The sequence below is a fragment of the Candoia aspera genome, chromosome 10 (assembly GCF_035149785.1).
Source record: "Candoia aspera isolate rCanAsp1 chromosome 10, rCanAsp1.hap2, whole genome shotgun sequence".
Taxonomy (NCBI): domain Eukaryota; kingdom Metazoa; phylum Chordata; class Lepidosauria; order Squamata; family Boidae; genus Candoia; species Candoia aspera.
This window is the reverse complement of record NC_086162.1, coordinates 24,167,250-24,184,374: the sequence shown is the minus strand read 5'-3', so window position 1 is coordinate 24,184,374 and position 17,125 is coordinate 24,167,250. Positions and strand designations below refer to the sequence as shown.

The 17,125-nt window shown below is 47.7% G+C and overlaps 1 protein-coding gene across 8 annotated transcripts in view; it reads right to left on the bottom strand.

Moving 5' to 3' along the window:
- Positions 1–17,125, bottom strand: part of RYR1 (ryanodine receptor 1) — a 124,656-nt gene that overhangs the window by 16,164 nt on the left and 91,367 nt on the right. For 5 of the 8 annotated variants that reach the window (XM_063311940.1, XM_063311932.1, XM_063311935.1 and 2 more), the window contains 15 exons: positions 16,255–16,392; positions 15,310–15,422; positions 15,048–15,144; positions 14,045–14,151; positions 13,097–13,148; positions 12,717–12,785; positions 11,695–11,794; positions 11,139–11,218; positions 9,874–9,950; positions 9,022–9,095; positions 8,231–8,248; positions 3,637–3,717; positions 3,244–3,332; positions 2,941–3,069; positions 2,191–2,295 (listed from right to left, as the gene is read on the bottom strand). In XM_063311940.1, coding sequence (XP_063168010.1) covers positions 2,191–2,295; positions 2,941–3,069; positions 3,244–3,332; positions 3,637–3,717; positions 8,231–8,248; positions 9,022–9,095; positions 9,874–9,950; positions 11,139–11,218; positions 11,695–11,794; positions 12,717–12,785; positions 13,097–13,148; positions 14,045–14,151; positions 15,048–15,144; positions 15,310–15,422; positions 16,255–16,392 — 1,329 coding nt within the window. The remainder of the gene's footprint in view (positions 1–2,190; positions 2,296–2,940; positions 3,070–3,243; positions 3,333–3,636; positions 3,718–8,230; positions 8,249–9,021; positions 9,096–9,873; positions 9,951–11,138; positions 11,219–11,694; positions 11,795–12,716; positions 12,786–13,096; positions 13,149–14,044; positions 14,152–15,047; positions 15,145–15,309; positions 15,423–16,254; positions 16,393–17,125) is intronic. The other 3 variants (XM_063311934.1, XM_063311937.1, XM_063311939.1) reach the window with 1 other exon arrangement.

Sequence of the window (17,125 nt, the reverse complement as noted above, 5' to 3'; positions counted from 1 at the left end):
GTGCTTTATTTTGAGGGGGTAGGCTGAGCTGCTCCACCTTCTGCGGAAAGCCGGGCGTGTGGCTGTCGGGCGGAAGCCCCTGAGGAGTCAAGGTGGCAAGATGGCAGTTGGGGCCACTCCCTCTCTGGACCCACGCAGCCTGCCTTGACTCGGTCCTCTCCAGACCAACACCCATAATCCCCAGCCAACTGACTGCAGCTCCCTTCTGCAAGGTCCGAATCAGGCCAGGAATGTTAAGGGGGAAGGAGGATTTCAAATATCTTGTGAGCAAGGAGGTTTTTTCCCGGGATTTGCAGTGGCAGATCAAACGGAAGCCCTTCTGGGTGCCCCCCGATCTTAGGATGCTGTCGGAGCTGCCAACAGCTGCTCCTTTGGGGTCCAGCTGTGCAGAGAGAAGGACCAGGGTTTGTACAACATCCTGTGGGCCTTGCATCTTCCATCATGCCTGGCCAAGCCCAGGAGGGGGCAGGGGAAAGGGGGGCACAGGCCCCAGGAGCCTGAGGGTTAGTGCAGAGGTGAGCAGGGCTATCCCCTAACATCCATGTTCCCCAACTTCACCCATGTTCAAGAACAAGTCCCTTTCCAAGCAAGGTAGCTCTCAGATAGATCCTTGACTTGCAGATAATTAACAACATTAATAGAGTCGTCGCTACACCAGATGGGCGGTGAAGAAATATGATAAATAAAAATAAATAAATAAACAATATACCTTTTTATATGCAACCAGCATCTAGCTAGAAGTTTTAGGGGCTTTACTACAGAGGCAACAGATGCACATGGAGGCCTGACCTACAGAGAAAACTGCCCAAAAGAGACATTTTCTCGCTGTTCCTGCTCAGCCTGCCTGGTCTGGTTGGGGTGCAGCAAACAGCCTGGATTCAAAATGTCTTGAGGCTCGAATGGCTTGGGCCCACATGACCAGAAGGGTTCCACCCTCAACACAATCCCGTTTCGAGCTCAGAATACCTCCAATGTGCCTGCACGTTTTATACTTGGATGCCACTGGATCAGAACCAGGCGTCCAACAAAACTGCTTGGCTTCCAGAAGGTGCTTGGGGAAGTTGACGGTGGGCAGTTCCCATGGGGGCCCTAACCAACTGCTGGGATAGGGAGGTGGCAGTGGCCTTCAGTCAAACCATCCCCGAATTCACCAACCCAAGGGGCACCTTGTTTTCTGAGGATGAAGTGAACCAACAAATGTCTAGAGCACTGCTGGTGTAAAACAAGGAGTGAACCTGGCGAAGTGGGGGTTGAGAGCTCATATCTGGGCCTACGCCATGGCGACAGACCAGTGAAACGTCAATATCGCTCCACTCTTCTTGAAATATCTGCAGGACTCCCTTCTCCCAGGAACATCTGCCTGCCTGGTAAGACCCAGTTGGCTGGGCTTGCTACATGTCCCCTTGGTTAGAGACTGTCACCTTCACAGGCCACGTAAGCAAGCCTTCTCGGTTGTGTCCTCCTAATGTGCGATGGGGAGAACCTGGGTGTTTTATCAAGCCAGAGTCACTGTCTCTTGATCGTTGCCTCATTGTTGGGCCATGAGATTGGGTCTTCTATTATTATTCTTAATCTTTGTATTCATGATTCCTGGTTTCATAGGAAAACTAGTTATTTATTTATTTTTACATTGTCTGTATGGTTTTAATCCCAGTGACGTCTTGGGGAGTTATATGCCACCCAGTGGATTGGAGCAATCTTTAAATGCTGTAAATAAGATAAATCAACTCCTGGTGGTATGGCCAGCATGCCCCAAGAACAACTCTGGTGTGGTTGGAACCGCTGTTTCAAGCTCAAAACATTTTAATTCAAAATGTTTTGCACACCACGATGGATAAGCCAGCTGGCAACATTCAGCAACCAGTTTCCAGGTGCAGAAGGGCAGGGACTGCTAAGAATGGCTGTATCCCTGGGTTTCAGCTCTCAGACCCAAGACTTAACTGCGATACTGAATGACCAGGCAAATGTCAATGCTTTGTTTGCTAGTTTTCTTGCTTAGCTGCTGTTGCATGATCAGTCAGCTGGTGACCAGAGCTGCAGTTGGGGTGAAAGACATTGGTTCCTAGTGGGGAAATCTGATCTTGGTTTTCATCTGCACAGAAAATCTTTTTATTTCTTGGTAACCCTTCCTTAGGCAGAGTGCAAACAAAACAACAGTTCTTTCTTTCTCTCTCTTAATTTTCTTTTTACCTGAGCCAATTTCATCATCATGTGAGCAAAGACATGGAGAAAACCGATGACAGCATCCCACAGTCTGCTGTGTGCCAAACTCTGCTGGTTCCCAGTGCAAGGCCCCTGAGAAGGAAGGCAAAAAAAGTCCAAGGAGTGGAACATTTCCTATTAATCGTATGCAGAAGACCAAAACAAGGTTGCCAAGGGCCACGCTGGCCTTCAGGTGGGTCTTGCAATGCTTAGATACACAAACTTATTATCTTATTGTTTTACTATTGTTTGTAGGTTTATGTATTGTGGTTTCCTATTATTTTCCTTAGGTTTTGTTGAAGGTTTTTGTAAACCCACCCAGAACCTCTTTGGCTGAGTTGGTGGCCATATAAATGTTTTGAATGAATGAATGAATGAATGAATGAATGAATGAATGAATGAATGAATGAATGAATGAATCAAGCAATGTAGGGGTTACAGTCCCAAAGGGGCCAAAGGGTTGGGGAAGGCTGCCTCAGACGGGCCATTTAACACCAAACATTTCTTTTCCTTAGACCTCTCTCTGATCATGGTTGCTTCTGGCTGACTCGTCCTTATAATTTTCTTGTCCTTATAAACAACCAACAGGTGTATCCAACCACGGAGAAGCGTGACTGGATGGTTTTCTGCCTCTGGCCTGCTCCTCTGGGCGATACTAAAAGGACCGGAGGCCAAGGCACAGGACGTTCTGGAGGAGAAGGGCCTCGCCTTATGGGGCTGCCCCATCTCCAGCCTTACCTGGATGTACTCAGTGAGGCTGTTGAAGACCTGTTTGGCCACGGCCATTGCTTTGGAGAAGTTGCATTTGCCCTGATCGTCAATCACGTCCTTCCCTGAATAATACCAGTAAAAGTCACTGATGGACTCCTGGATATTTGGAAGAGAAGGAAGAGAACAGATGCTGATTTTCCATCCTGTGGAGGCCCAACAACCAGCAAAGAGTTCTTCCAACTATTGCCATGGATGTGGCAGAGTTGTCATGGGGCAGAAGCCATGCTTGTTGCACCAGGACCACCTCAGCTGGGAGGGGTTTGCCCTCACCTGAAGGCGTAGGAGGTAGTCAACCGTGCAGATTATGATGTTGATTGTGTTGGTGTTGCCCGTCTGGGTCCGCAGATAGTTCTGGAAATCTGCAAGGGAAAGCAGCAGGGTGAGAATTCAACCCTTCAACCTCCTTCCTTGGTCCACTAACCCCTCTACCTCTACTGGGAGGTCATTTAATAAGGAGGAAAAGAGAGGGGAAAAGAAAAACTGACTGGTATGAGACCATATGGTAAATTTCACGACCCAGAAGCAGAACAAGTCTGGTAACACCTTTTCAGACTAACACATTTTATTAAGCTGTTCCCGTTCCTGTCAATCTGCTCCTGCTTTGGAGCCCCCAGCTGCGGGGCAAAACCCTTCCTTCTCTTTGGCTCAACAAGTTCAACTTACCATTGTTGTGTCCTTCACAAAGGAGCTGCAGGAACCGAAAGAGGTCCTGTGTAAACAAGTCGTCGGCCATCACCTTCTCTCCTAGAGCAGGGAGAGGGTTGAGGAAAAAGACAGAACTGGCTAACATTAGCAGGAGCAACATAGGGAGGAGCAGAGAGGAGGAATGGGGGTGGAACAGAGGGTGGGCCGGGGAGTTATGCAGTTAGTGCAAACTGGATTTCTCCAATGCTGGGCACAAGCTAGTCTGGGCAAGGCAATCCACACAGCAAAAACACGGCTGCACACTGGGTGAAGACGCAACCCTGCAGGACTCACTCAGGATGAGTTCCCCTGGAAGCTGGGGAATAAGAAGTGATTGTTCTGAAGTAAAGTCATGGGGATCCTGGTTGCCCGTTGCAAGCTTTATCTCACTAAACAAAAGCTGGTGGAATTTCGGATGCTCTTAATGACTTTCCCAAACCAAGGCTAGAATGAAAAGCGTTGGGAGTTCTGAACTTGCAATTCAAAGTCTGGGCTGCTCTTTGAAAAGTAACAGAGGAGAAGGTTGAAGAGCAGAACAGTTTCTCAGAAGTGCAGAAGTATTTCAAAAGGTTCTTCTTCAATCTGGGGATGGTTCCAGTATTTTAATATACACCCAGCTGCCTATAATGGGCAGTGAAGTTAAGGACTTCTGAGCCCAGGTCTGCTAAGATTTTGTATCCGCCAATCTTAAATGATTATTTCGGAGCAAAAGAAGAATTAATTCAGAAAAAGGAGTTTGGGGGACTGGTATCAGGGAACAGAGCTGAAGTGAGGGTTGCAGCGGTTGACTTAGTGGTAGTAAGGTCAGAGTATCATGCACCTGGTTAGTGGACTGCTTGGCTCCATGGTGTAGGAAGGCAGGAAGGTGCACAAAATATTGCCGAAGAAAATCAACATCTGTGACATTCCAGCAAAGGCTCAATGTCAACAGCTTGGCAGAATTTCCGCATATCTGACGATGGAATTTCAACATTTAGGGCGGAGGGACAAGAAGTGTTATGATGGGATGGGAGAGAGGAGGAGTGGGAGATCATTGCCAAGTTCTGGTTAACCAACATTGGCATGAATGAGAGCTTTCTGCTTTCTTGCCATTACGTTTTGTGCCCAGGGATAGTATTTGCCATGTACTTCTGGGGAAAACCCTTTTCATGGCTCATGGGAACAGGACCAGAGTGCGATACACAACATGTGAGTGAGGGTTGGTATGGGAGGAATAAAACGCAAGCAAGTAGATGCCAGCACAACAAGACAGCAGTGGAAGGAGATGGAGATAAATACAGAGTAGGAATAAAGCAAGAATTAAGGTGGTACCCAGGAATCGGCCCTGTCCTTGAGGGTTAATAGCATTAGTTGCAGAAGAAGGTCCATGAACTGAGTCACATCATCCGTTCTGTGGCCTTGGTCATTAACGAAGATATGAATCCAACGGTGTGGGGAGGGCGACGACTGGCAGCCAGCCCGCCCGCCCGCACCATTCACATGAAGGCGCTCTCTTCCTCCTGTGGCATTCATATGTCCCAGCTGGCATTAATGACCAATCCTTTTTCCACTGTTCATGAAGCTGCCTTCTCTGCTTCATGGATGACCCCAGGCCATCATCTGCCACCAGAACCTCTTGCTTTATTTTCCCTTCAAAACTGGGTAAAATTGCAGATGGAAGCTGGGCTCGAGGGGAGGGACAGAGAGGGAAATTTGCTGCTCCAAGTTACCTCATTGAGAGTGACTGTGTCTGAACACAGTTTGAATTAGAAAAATCCTAGAGCATCAAAAAAAAATTTTTTAAAAAATGTGGGAAAGCAAAGGAGCTAAGCAGGACAACATGGTTAGGACAGGACAGTTATAAAGACAGTACCAGGACAGCAGAGAAACTACACCTGCAGAACACAAATACTCAGCGCTGCTCAAGGGCCTGGCCATGGCTCTTCCAAAATTGGCTTCTTAATTGTAATTTTTAACCAAAGGGAAGCATCATAAAATACATGATGTGCAATGATTGATTGCACTGCATTAATTCAATTTTAATTAAATTGAAATGAAATGTATTTTTTATCCAGACCTCACCAATTTGGGCGGGTGGGCACTTCACTATTGCTTGCTACTGAGTGCCCTTCCCTGAAAAAATTGCACATCCCTGTCTAAAAGCACAGAGACAGGAGGTTTACAAGGACAAGGCGTTAACGTGATCTATGGATATCACAATGCCGGTGGCTGTCATGTTAAAGTGAAGCCCCAAAAGCAGGCTTCCTACAAGGAAGGCCGCAATGTGGTTGCTATGAGGTTACTATAAGAGAAGGATACTTACTACAGAGAGATAGATGACATCAAATAATAGAACAAGCACAATTATGAGATCTTTTTAAAAATATGGCCAACGTAATACCAGAGGACCACTAGAAGGACAAGACTGTTACTGGAGGATGGCATTCAAGACAGACTTTCCTGCATTAACCGGGAATTTAATGAGAACAGAGTTACTAAAAGGATGGTGCAATTTCAGATGCCGAAAAAGGTTCGTTATCTCAATTTCTACAAATTTGCTATCATGTTACTACATAAGTACTCTACAGTATCTTACTAATAACATGGTCAGTACATCCTTTACAAGAGATACCAACAATGAGTATTTCAACATCACTAACTGTTTACTTTAAAACAGTGTTTCTTGACCTTGGCAGCTTTAAGATGGGTGGACTTCTACTCCCAGAATTCCCCAGCTGGGGAATTCTGGGAGTAGAAGTCCACCCATCTTAAAGCTGCCAAGGTCAAGAAACACTGTTTTAAAGTAAAGTTCTAGGTATGACTGCAGAGGCATTGCATCACTACAACATAACACGGCTGCAACAGGTACCACTCAGAGTTCTCAAAAAGGTGCTAAATAGCTATCATGAGCCGTCCAATACAACCGAGAAGGACTCAGAGCATTTTACCATTGCACTGGGATACTACTCCCTACGTACACAGCCTTTCTTGAGACAAGACCAGTGTTTATCTAGAAGACTGAAACCCAAGAAGGCATTGCAAATATGCTACGCTTTTACCCTGCAACTTTTCTACTTGCTTACTGCACTTGTAAATATTGCACAAATATACAGACACGCAGCTTTTCGAAACACAGAACATCAGAAGATACCTACATGAACACTGACATAGTATTTAATATCTAATTATTACAATGATGCTGCACTGTTACAAAGCACTTTTAGCACCAACACAGCTACACAGTTGTGCTTGCACCCTCATTTGTCACCGTTCTAAGCTGGGCCTACACAGGCAATAGGGAACAAATAACTTTGCAATGAACAAAATGGGGGGAGGGTGCAAGCTGTGCAAGCCAACAAAGTGTGCTTAAGACTTCTGAAAATGGGATGAAGAAGAAAAGGGCAGCTGGGTGGGGAAGAATTGTGAGCTGCATCAGAAGTAGTCAGGAGCCCATCAGGGCTCCTGAAGTGGGGCAGGGTGGCATAGCTTAGAAGAACACAATGTGGAGAACACCAATCTGACTTTTTTGGGGGAAAAGTAGAATAACGTGTGGTCCTGGAGAAATTTTCATTAACTAAAGGACATGCACCAAATGGAGTTCAGGACACTTTCCTGCCCCCTCTGAAGACTGATCAGAACCCCCTCCACCAGTGCAGGTTTGACACAGGTCTAATGGGCTGCATGTTTATGCTCCCCATTTCTGCAGGTTCTGGCTGAACATGATGCCTTCACTCAAAGGTGAGAAAAACCCAACAATCTTTCATGGTTGGGAACAACCTCATAGTGAAGTTTCTGACTTCAGTAGGGACTCTTCCCCAGGAAATATCAGACTTCAGATGTTTCTCCAGCTTGGGCCTTGAAATCAAAACCAAACTTGGCTGCTGGGTCTTCCTAGAAGACCACCTAGGACTGCTCACTTCTTGGGCCTTGCCAGCTATAGAACAAGAAAGCTGGCCATTCTGTCCATAGGAACATGGTCCAGTTTCCAAAGAACAGACCAGGCTAACTAGTAAACCCACCTCCAACTGGTAAGCACAGAAGGTTCAATGGTGGACTGATATATCTGATATATCCTTGCCTGGCCCACAGATTACAACCTCCTGCCTGCTTCACTTGAGATAAAGCCCATATTCTCAGTCAAGGTAAGTGATTTGGTCACCAATACTCAGTCAGGTCTGAAGACTGGGGAGTTGAAGCTGAGTGGGCAAAAGTCCTCACTGGTCCAGAACCTCCAGACTCTAAGGACATGTCACTTAAGGCAACCCCACCGTTTCCAACAGACGCTTCATCATTCTGAAGTCCCACATCTTGACATCCACCTTGCCCATCGTCTAGCTGGTCCAAATGTAGGACCTTCAGATCTCTCTACATCTGCAGCACCCAGTATGTTAGACACTCATTGTGAATTCCTCAAGGCTTTTGGGATCCTGGATTCTAAACCAGGGTTGGGAGGAAATAGGAGGTGGGGGTTCTGATCAATTTTTTAGCTTTAAATGTCTCAGGTTAGAAAGGGCAAGTAAAACGAAAAATAAAATAAGCCAAGAAACTGACCAATAAAGAAAAACTGAATTTCACAAAAGAAGAGATTATTTACCATTTTCACGACTGATGACTGAGGGAGGGGCAGCAGTGACAACAGGGGAGGGGAGGGGAGGGAAGAGAAGGAGGAAGGAGGAGAGAGGAGGTGAGTGCAAGACATCACAGCAAGGAAGGAAAAGGAGACGATTATAAACTGAAGAGAGGGATGAAAAAAACCCCAAAATAGATTCAAGTGCCATTAATGTGGAATGGAGAACGGATGAGACTAGAGAACCCGAGGGGGAGGAGGGTTGGTTGGGAGGGTGAGAATCCATTATTGGGTTTAGAAATCTCAATTAATCCGCGTCTTATCAGAAGGAAGCAGTGAACGCAAAGAGAATATGCAGAGGATCGGAGTGGGATTGGGGAAAGAGGAGGGAGGGGATGAACCCTGGGCAGGACTGTGCAAGGTGACGTTCCAGCCCCCAGTGTCCATCTTGAAAAAAACTCTCTTGCATCCCTTCCCAGAGACGTGGAAAGAACTCTGCCCCCAATCTCCCAAAAGAGCTCTGAGCCGGTTCCACATCCAGCCTGGGTAAACGCCTGGGAAGGCATTTTCCAGCAAAGAAACCAGGGGATTTTCAGCATGCAATACCTCCTGGCCAAGACCGCTGACTTTTTTGCCAGGGGGCCCTAAGCAACACCCTCCAGACAAATCTGGTGGCCAGACTCAACCTTGGGGGTGGCAGGAGGAGGGAGGTGCTGCCTCCCACCTGACTTATGGGGCAGAAGAGCTAAGACAAGCAGGATGGGCTCAGCTCTTGACTGATTTGCTGGAGCGCCTCAAATTGGGGCAGAGCAACTTACTTGTTCCTTCCTCAGTCACCATCCCAAGTCCTTCAGCTTTGTTTTGCCTCTCAAAAGCATTGAGATCTAGCACGCTGTGAAAGGAGAGGAATGGAAAAAGAGAGGAGGTGAGGAAACAGCAGAATGGGTGTCGCAGGACCAGTAAACACTGGGGTGGCAGCTCCCAGGATGATGGTTGTAACACTGACCTAGTTTCACTTCCACCTGACTTCTCTGGACCAAAACAGACCCAATAGGGAAGCCCCCAACGATGTGTTCCCACATTCTCAAATACTTATTTTTTTGTACATTAGGACTCCATCTTGAGCAGCAGCAGGCAACCCAACTGCTTGTCCAAGGATTTCTTATGATGACCCAACCTAGCTTCAGTCCAAGGCATTGTGGGAAATTAAACAACAACATCAGACGTACACAGGAGTCCCATGGGTGGAAAAGATGGCCTATGGGAAGTCATCCTCAAATCTGGAGTTCCCAAATTGCTTCCACTGAGCTCCAAGCTATAGGTCACCACACATTCTTGGAATGCATCCCCCATTTCTTTCCATCTCTTCCCAGACGATACACATGGTGACCTCACCATTCTTGGCATTTGCCTGTCCCCAGAGAGGAACCACCAGTGAAAAGAACTTGAACGTGGCTGAGGGAATTGGCACAGCCTTTTCTTTTAAGCAGAAGTACGTGAAAGGGGCATGGACTGAAGCTTGCAACTTTATAATCTCCCAAATAGGAGTCATCCAGTCTGCAAGGCCTTGCTGAATCTAGAGGACCTCAAGCTGCAGACTGCAGGCAAGAAGACCAAGATAATGAGAAGTATAGAAAGAAAAGGGAAAAGTAGAAGATACCACTAAGTACCTGCATGTCTGCATTAGCGACTGGATGCTCTGGAAGAATCCCACCTCACGTTTCTCCTTCAGATAATCCAGCATTTTCTGAAGAGAGGGAGAAAGTCAACATTTCGAGAGGACCAGGGAAGCTAATGTTTGGCTTTTTTGAGAATCAAATGACGTAACACTGCAAGTGCTTGTCTGCATAGATGCAGCACTCTTCACATTTGCAGCTCTGAAAGTCCAGTCTACAGAAGGACCAACCTGTAGGTGGAAGGAGAACACACCTTCCTCCACGGCATGGACCTAGTAAGTATCTCCCTTCCCTACAAATGAGTTAATCACCTTGTGAGAGAATCTGGCCTCCCCACTCAGCCCCAAAATCAGATGCTTCAAAGCATCAGTGATGGTCTCCATCACGTGGTGAGAGAGGAAGGCGTAATTCTGCCTCCTTCAGTTAATTCCACAATTCTGATTGACACTGGGGAGGAGGGTCCGTGGTGGGCAACAAAAATGAACATCCATTTAATATCATGCGTAGCTTGCTCTTAACCTTCTTTTAAAGGATGTCCCCCACCATCAGCTGTTCTCCAGAATGCTTCCCACTGAACCCTTTATTTATTTATTTATTTATTTATTTATTCATTCATTCATTCATTCATTCAATCAATTTATTTAATTGATCTGACTCCAATCACCACTTCCTTCTCTCTGCCCTAATTTTATACTCCATCCAGTGTTATCTGAGCCTTTTATTTTATTTATTATTCAAATTTTATTACCGCCCATCTCCCCCAAAAGAGGGACTCTGGGCGGCTTACAATAAAATCAATGCTACAATAATAAATGTTAAAATCCCATAAAAATAGAGCACGTTACAAATACAGAATGCAATAAATAAATATAGAATCCAAGTGGCTGTAAAACTCCAACCCGGTGGGAGGGGCTCTAAGGTGCGAGCCACCCCCAAGAATGGCCACCCAATTTTAATCTTTGGACAAGCTATTTCCCGTCTGCAACACCTTCACTACAAACATCCTGTCAAGCAGCCCCCTTCCTTGCAATTTCTCAAACATCTGCACCTACTTTTACCTGCGTATTATTTTGTCTTTACACGGAACTCACTTCTTTTTCCTTCCAAAATCTCAGCTGCGTAGATGTTAAGTTTTTATACCTGCATGTGCTCTTTGCCTTATCCAGTCAATAATGGAAGGGTCAGGAGTCAGAAGCGTGTAAGAAATCAAGGGCTAGCCATGAAGAACCCACCCAGAATCCTTGCCTCCCTCTTCTTACCTGCTGCACATCCTCATTGCCACCATTTAGGATGGAGATGCCCAATTTCAGGGTGGAGGCGACCATGTCCCCAGGCTCCCCTGTCAGGACAGAAAAATGAGTTATTTCATGACATCTCTTGTCTTCTCCAGGACATACATCTAAAAGCCAAGTGAGAAGGAACCTTAGAACTTGGCGCTAGACGCTGGAGGTTTTGTACTCACTCTTGAAACCCTCTAAAGCACCATAATTAATGTTTACTGTGAAATAATGAGGTGTGACACTTCAAAACCTTGGAAGGTTTCTCCAACCCCATATAGGACACCCCACAGAATCTGAACTCTAGCCAAGATCCTAGGAATTTAAAACCAAAAGAAAAGCAAGTTTCTAATTTCTATGCCTAAAGAGAAAAAGGGTTGATGGACAGCGTTACTTACAGTACCTTCCAAATCTCCTAGGTATGGTCCTTCCCAACTTAACCAAGATTTCCTGTCTTGGGATGAAGTAACACTGACCTGTCCAAGGACCCGTTCTTTGCTGTAGGTAAGAGGGGGGAAAAAGACGGACCAATTCTGACCTTTACAAGCGCTGATCATTTGCAGGACCATCTCAGCTGCTCCACGATTGTGAAGTCGGGATTGTTGGTACAAAAGCTTCTGCTTCTCCATCTCCTTTTCCTGCAAGAAGACCAAGGAGCAGGGGTGAGGATGTTCGAGGAGGACGACAGGGAGATGTCCTCTGCTGGCGTGCAAGGTTCAGATGAAAGCACTTCAGCTCTTCTTCAGAGCCTGCACGGGTACCGTGCAAAGGCGCAGCTCCTCAGAAGCTCCCAAAAGATAAAGAGAAGGTGTCCCTGCCAAATATTGCAGACCACTATTTTCCTCTGTCCCTCAAAGCACTCGAATTCAGGTCAACCGCGGAAACGAAATGTGGAGACGCAAGGCTGATAAAAGGAGACTTCTTTATACAATGCAGAGTCGGATTGCTTTGTTTTGTTTATTTACTTATTATTCACATTTCTATCACCGCCCATCTCCCCCTAAAAGGGGGACTCTCCCCAGTGATGACAGCCACCATTTAGAAGATTCTAGAAGGGGAACAGACGAATTCATGGAGGCTCAGGCTGTCAAAGGCTACTGATCTCGACGGTTGTTTTACCACCTCCTGAACGTTTGGCAGCATCCCTGGCATATCAGCTACGGGGAAATGACAATGGAAGAGGACGGTTGCCTTCCACTGAAGTCCCCATAGGCATCTCTTTGGCCATTAGGGAGACACAGACTGCTGGATTAGATGGGTCTGATCCAACCCAGATCTCTCCTGCCACTTATATGAGGGTTCAGTAGACGGTAGGAGGTTTTGAAGGGGGTTCCTTCTCCCACGGCTGTCAGCAGGAGTGTGCCTATTAACTGCTCTATTCTATCATCGTCCTATTGTTGAATGTAGGATTAGGTTTCAGATCTAAATCATTCCGACTTTCTTGGCAAGTTGGGAGCATGCAGATCTTCTGACCGAGAAGAGAGGTTTGCCCACCTGCAAGCTAAGGTGTAAAAATGCCCCAAACCAACTTGGGAAGTTGAGAGGAGAGAGGTCACCAACCTCAAATGGCACTTCATCTTCTTCCTGTTCCCCATTGCCTTCTTCTTCTCCTTCGTTAATGTGGCAGCTCTGAAGTCCCAGGGACAAAAAAGGAAAAAAGAGGTGAGCAGCAGCACAGATACAGATCCTTTCCACAACTGTCCCAGCCATGACCCATTCCAGAGTACACACATGATCCAGAAATGGGTCGCATTCCAATCCCTCCCAGCAGTGGGTCCTGCCCCACCCACGTTTGGAGAGCAGCCTTCAACATGCCACAAAAAGTTTGATGCAGCATTTGAAGCCACAGAAGCCACATACTCCTAGTATAGAGGCGGCAACATTGCAAGACCTTCAGCTCAGCTTCTGAACCACATTAAAACGGCCCATCTCTTGCTCACCTTGGCCATGATATCAGCATACGCCATGTACAGATAGTCTTCATCCAGTTTGCTGAAAGAAAGTAAACGGGTTCAAGATCAGCACCAGCCTAGCATCCTCCAGATAGATTGAAATCCCAACTCCCCAAATCCCCAAGGGTTTCCCTTGACGTAAAGTCCAGTCGAATCCGACTCTAGGGGGCGGTGCTCATCTCCGTTTCTAAGCCTTGGAGCCGGCGTTGTCATAGACACTTCCGGGTCATGTGGCCAGCATGACGACTCGGAACGCCGTTACCTTCCCGCCGAAGCGGTACCTATTGATCTACTCACATTTGCATGTTTTCGAACTGCTAGGTGAGCAGGAGCTGGGATTAACAACGGGAGCTCACCCCGCCGCGCGGTTTCGAACCGCCGACCTTCCGATCGACAGCTCAGCGGTTTAACCCGCAGCGCCACCGCGTCCCTGCCCCAAATCCCCAAACTGGCCAGGAATTCCGGAAGTTTCAGGCCAACCAGATCTGAAGGACACCAGGTTGTCGAAAACTGGTCATACAAGCCAAGCGGACTTCTCACACCATCAGGCCTAGGAGAACCGCCATCACTTCAATGGAGGACAAAGGATTATTGTGGACAAGAGTGGAGGGAGAGGGTGGGAAGTCCCAGGGGATTTTTGTTATGTTAAACTGAGTGTGGTGGTGCAGGAGATGCTTATTCCATTCTCCTTCTTCTGTGCAACTTCCTTAAGTAAGTTCCCTCCATCTCTGATACTCCAAGTTGAGCTGGGAAGAAGCAGTTGAAAGGATCCAATACACAAGGCATGGAGAGCTGGCTGGCTGGATCTGATGTCCCACACATATCCCCCTCACCCCTGCTTTATAGTCAAACGGGACAGGAAACTTTGGCTACAGCTACCCCGTCGTGGCTGCCCCAGAGCTTCTCCCTGGCTCTGACTCTACGGCCACCACAAACCTCTTCTCTGTTAACGCCGTCCTGCTAAAATGTAGAATGAGCTGATGCAAAGGGTCTGGCTTCTTTTCTGCCTCCTCCTCCTCCTCCTCTTCCTGCTGTCCAGGCTTCTACATCCCACACCCCACAAGAGGAAAAAGAGCATTAGAAATTGGATTAGGACACCTCTGAAATGCAGCATTTCTCCTCAAAAATACCAACGAAGAGAGTTTCTTTATCCAGGGTTGGAGGAATGAGAGCGTGAGAGATAACAGAAGGCACAGGGAACACGTAAGACCCCTCCTCAACGCTTCGTAACTATTTTAAACCCATGGGGTGGCTTCCCCTCCTGTATCTGACAGGTATATGGTTAGAAGGGAATTCCACCTCCTGCCCCCCCCCCAAGCTAGTCAATCTAGTTCAGTGTTTTTCAAATGTAGCCTCTTTAAGATGTGTGGACTTCAACTCCCAGAATTCCCCAGCCAGCCATGGGCGTTGAAGTCCACACATCTTAAAAGTGGCCAAGTGTGAAAACCACTGATCTAGATGAATCGCTTTTCATCTCAACGGTTGGGAGACCAAGAAGTTAAAACAGAAACATAATTTATGTTCAGGATGCTTTTTGGGTAGCAGCAGCGATATTAAGTGGATTGACCCCAGTCCCCTCTGACAAAGGAGCCCCAAACAGTGGAACGATAGAAGAAAAACCACCACCCTTCCTAAAAAAGACAACCCTCTTGATCCCTTCATTTTCTCTTCTCTTCCTAGAAGCCTACAAGAATCACAACACAACCCGCTGCCTCCCTCCCAGTCAGAGGGTTGCAGGTCCCAGTCTTGTTCTTTCCATCCCTTTCCACGGTACTTGGACTCCCAATTGCTATCCTTTGCTGCACCGTGCCAGGCCTTGAGGAATTCTGAAACAGAGGTTCAGAGGTAGGGCTGTGCAGTGGCAGCCTTCTCTCCGTGAGCACTCAAATCGTGCACCCGGTTGACCTCCTTCTCACGTCTTTGCCCCGAGAAGACTCACAGACAGGTCATCGATCATCCTGTCTTCAAAGGGGTGTTCTTCAGTGAAGATCCAGGAGTACTTGTAGCTCTCCAGGAACATGTTGCAAGCCCGATGCCTGAGAAGCAGAGGAAGCAGGTCAGCGGGGTCCTCCACCCCAGCCAGCCGACTCGCCATTTTGGCGGTGAACCTGTTAGGGGGGCACAGGCCTCCCCCACTACGCGTGGCGTGAGCCAGATTCTAACCAGCGGCCTGGCAAACCGAGCTGCCCACACTCACTCACCTGGGCAGGTTGTAGAGGGGCGTCATGCGGAAGCATGCGACCACTGCACGCCGCCGCTGCTTGGAGAGCAATTTGTGCCACACAGCCTTCTTGGATTTGTACGGGTGCTCGAGCTGCATGAGAAGGCGGAAGGAGAACCGGGGTTGGAAGGCAAGGCAGGCAACACTTCTCCCCAACAAGTCCTCCCCAGCTTTTCCTGATCAATGGCTTCCTTCCCACTCCTTTGCACTCCTTCTGGGTTGAGGCTCCTCCCTCTGAAAACCCAGCGTACGGAGAGAGATCCATCAAGGAGACGGGCGACCAGGTCACAATCCACTTGTACCGTACCTGCAAGGCCGTCCCCAGTGACTTACCGGGGCAGCCTCTGAGTCCACTGAATTGCCTTCAGGGCTCACACCCTGAAGCTCTCATCATGTACAGTCACTGAATGAACCTGTAGGACAGTGTTGCTCAACCTTGGCCACTTGAAGATGGGTGGACTTCGACTCCCAGAATTCCCCAGCCAGCCATGCGGGGAAGTTGAAGGCCACCCATCTTCAAGTGGCCAAGGATGATAAACCCTGCCGTAGAAGGATGGCTTTGGTGTTAAAAAAATGGTGAAAGGAAGTTTAAAAAAAAGAAAGGAAGTGAAAGAAAGTTTTTTAAAAATCCATTGAGGACACTGAATGAGTTCCCGGGCATGGAGGCTGGGAGATTAAGGGCCCTGAGAGATGGGTGTTATTGCCGTGTTGGTATTACCCTTGGCTGCCATTCAGGGTATGTTTACTATGGCTGTGTTTTGTTATTTTTGGCTTGTTTTTTTTAATTTGGTAGCCCCCCCCAAGTCCCTGTTGTGAGACGGACAGCTGTCTCCATTACCCCAATAAATAAATAGCTAAAATTTGGGAGACTCCAGTGGTCATCTAAACCCCACGCCCCTGCCGGGCTGCTTCCCCGGGTCCGTACCTGCTCCAGGTGGTAGAGCACCGCTGAGACCTCTTGCACCCGCTTGACAATTTTCTCTGGCTTGTTAGAGTCCTCGGCTTTCCCGGACATCTCCTTGTAGAGAGCCATCTGCCAGCGCATGGACGAGGAATTCTCACACTGCAAGATGAGCGGGGAAACCCACATAGCTGAGAAAGGGGCAGAGCAGCCGGGGCTGACCCTACTGCTTGGGGCGGTGAAGAGGCCACTGTGGCGGTGCGCAGGGACTGGTGGCAAATGGGGCAGGTGGCCTTCTGCAGAGCACCACCCTCAAGCCAGGCAGAGACTGACTACCAGAGGAGGGACACCCAGGAGGAAGCGCGTGGAGGAAGAGGATGCCTCCTCCTGGTTCAGGCCACGGCCCCTCTTAAGCTTCCCCAGACACGTTCATCCTTCTTTTAAAAAACCTTCCTTCCTCACCACGTGTTTGTCTAACTACGTATTTCAACACACTATTCTACTGTTTAGGCCACGTTGCCTGCCCTCTGGAACACCACCATTCTCCTGCCCCCCCAATTCATGTGCCCCCCATTCTAGCCCTATTTAAACAAGCTCTTAAATCTAGGCTCTATCCCCAGATCCTGGGTTGGAATGGGTGATGGACCCCTTGTGGGACGTTTTGACCTTTTAACTGACGGTTCATGTTTTTTCCAGATTCTTTTTGGTGACAGATTCTCTGTTTTATTATATTCATTGATGTACAGGTAGTCCTCGACTTACAACCGTTCGTTTAACAACAGTTCAAAGTTACGAAGGCCTTGGAAAAAGTGCTTTACAACCTGTACTGACACTTACGACCGCTGTACCACCCCCGTGGCCATGTGATTGCAATTCGGGTGCTTGGCAACTGGCT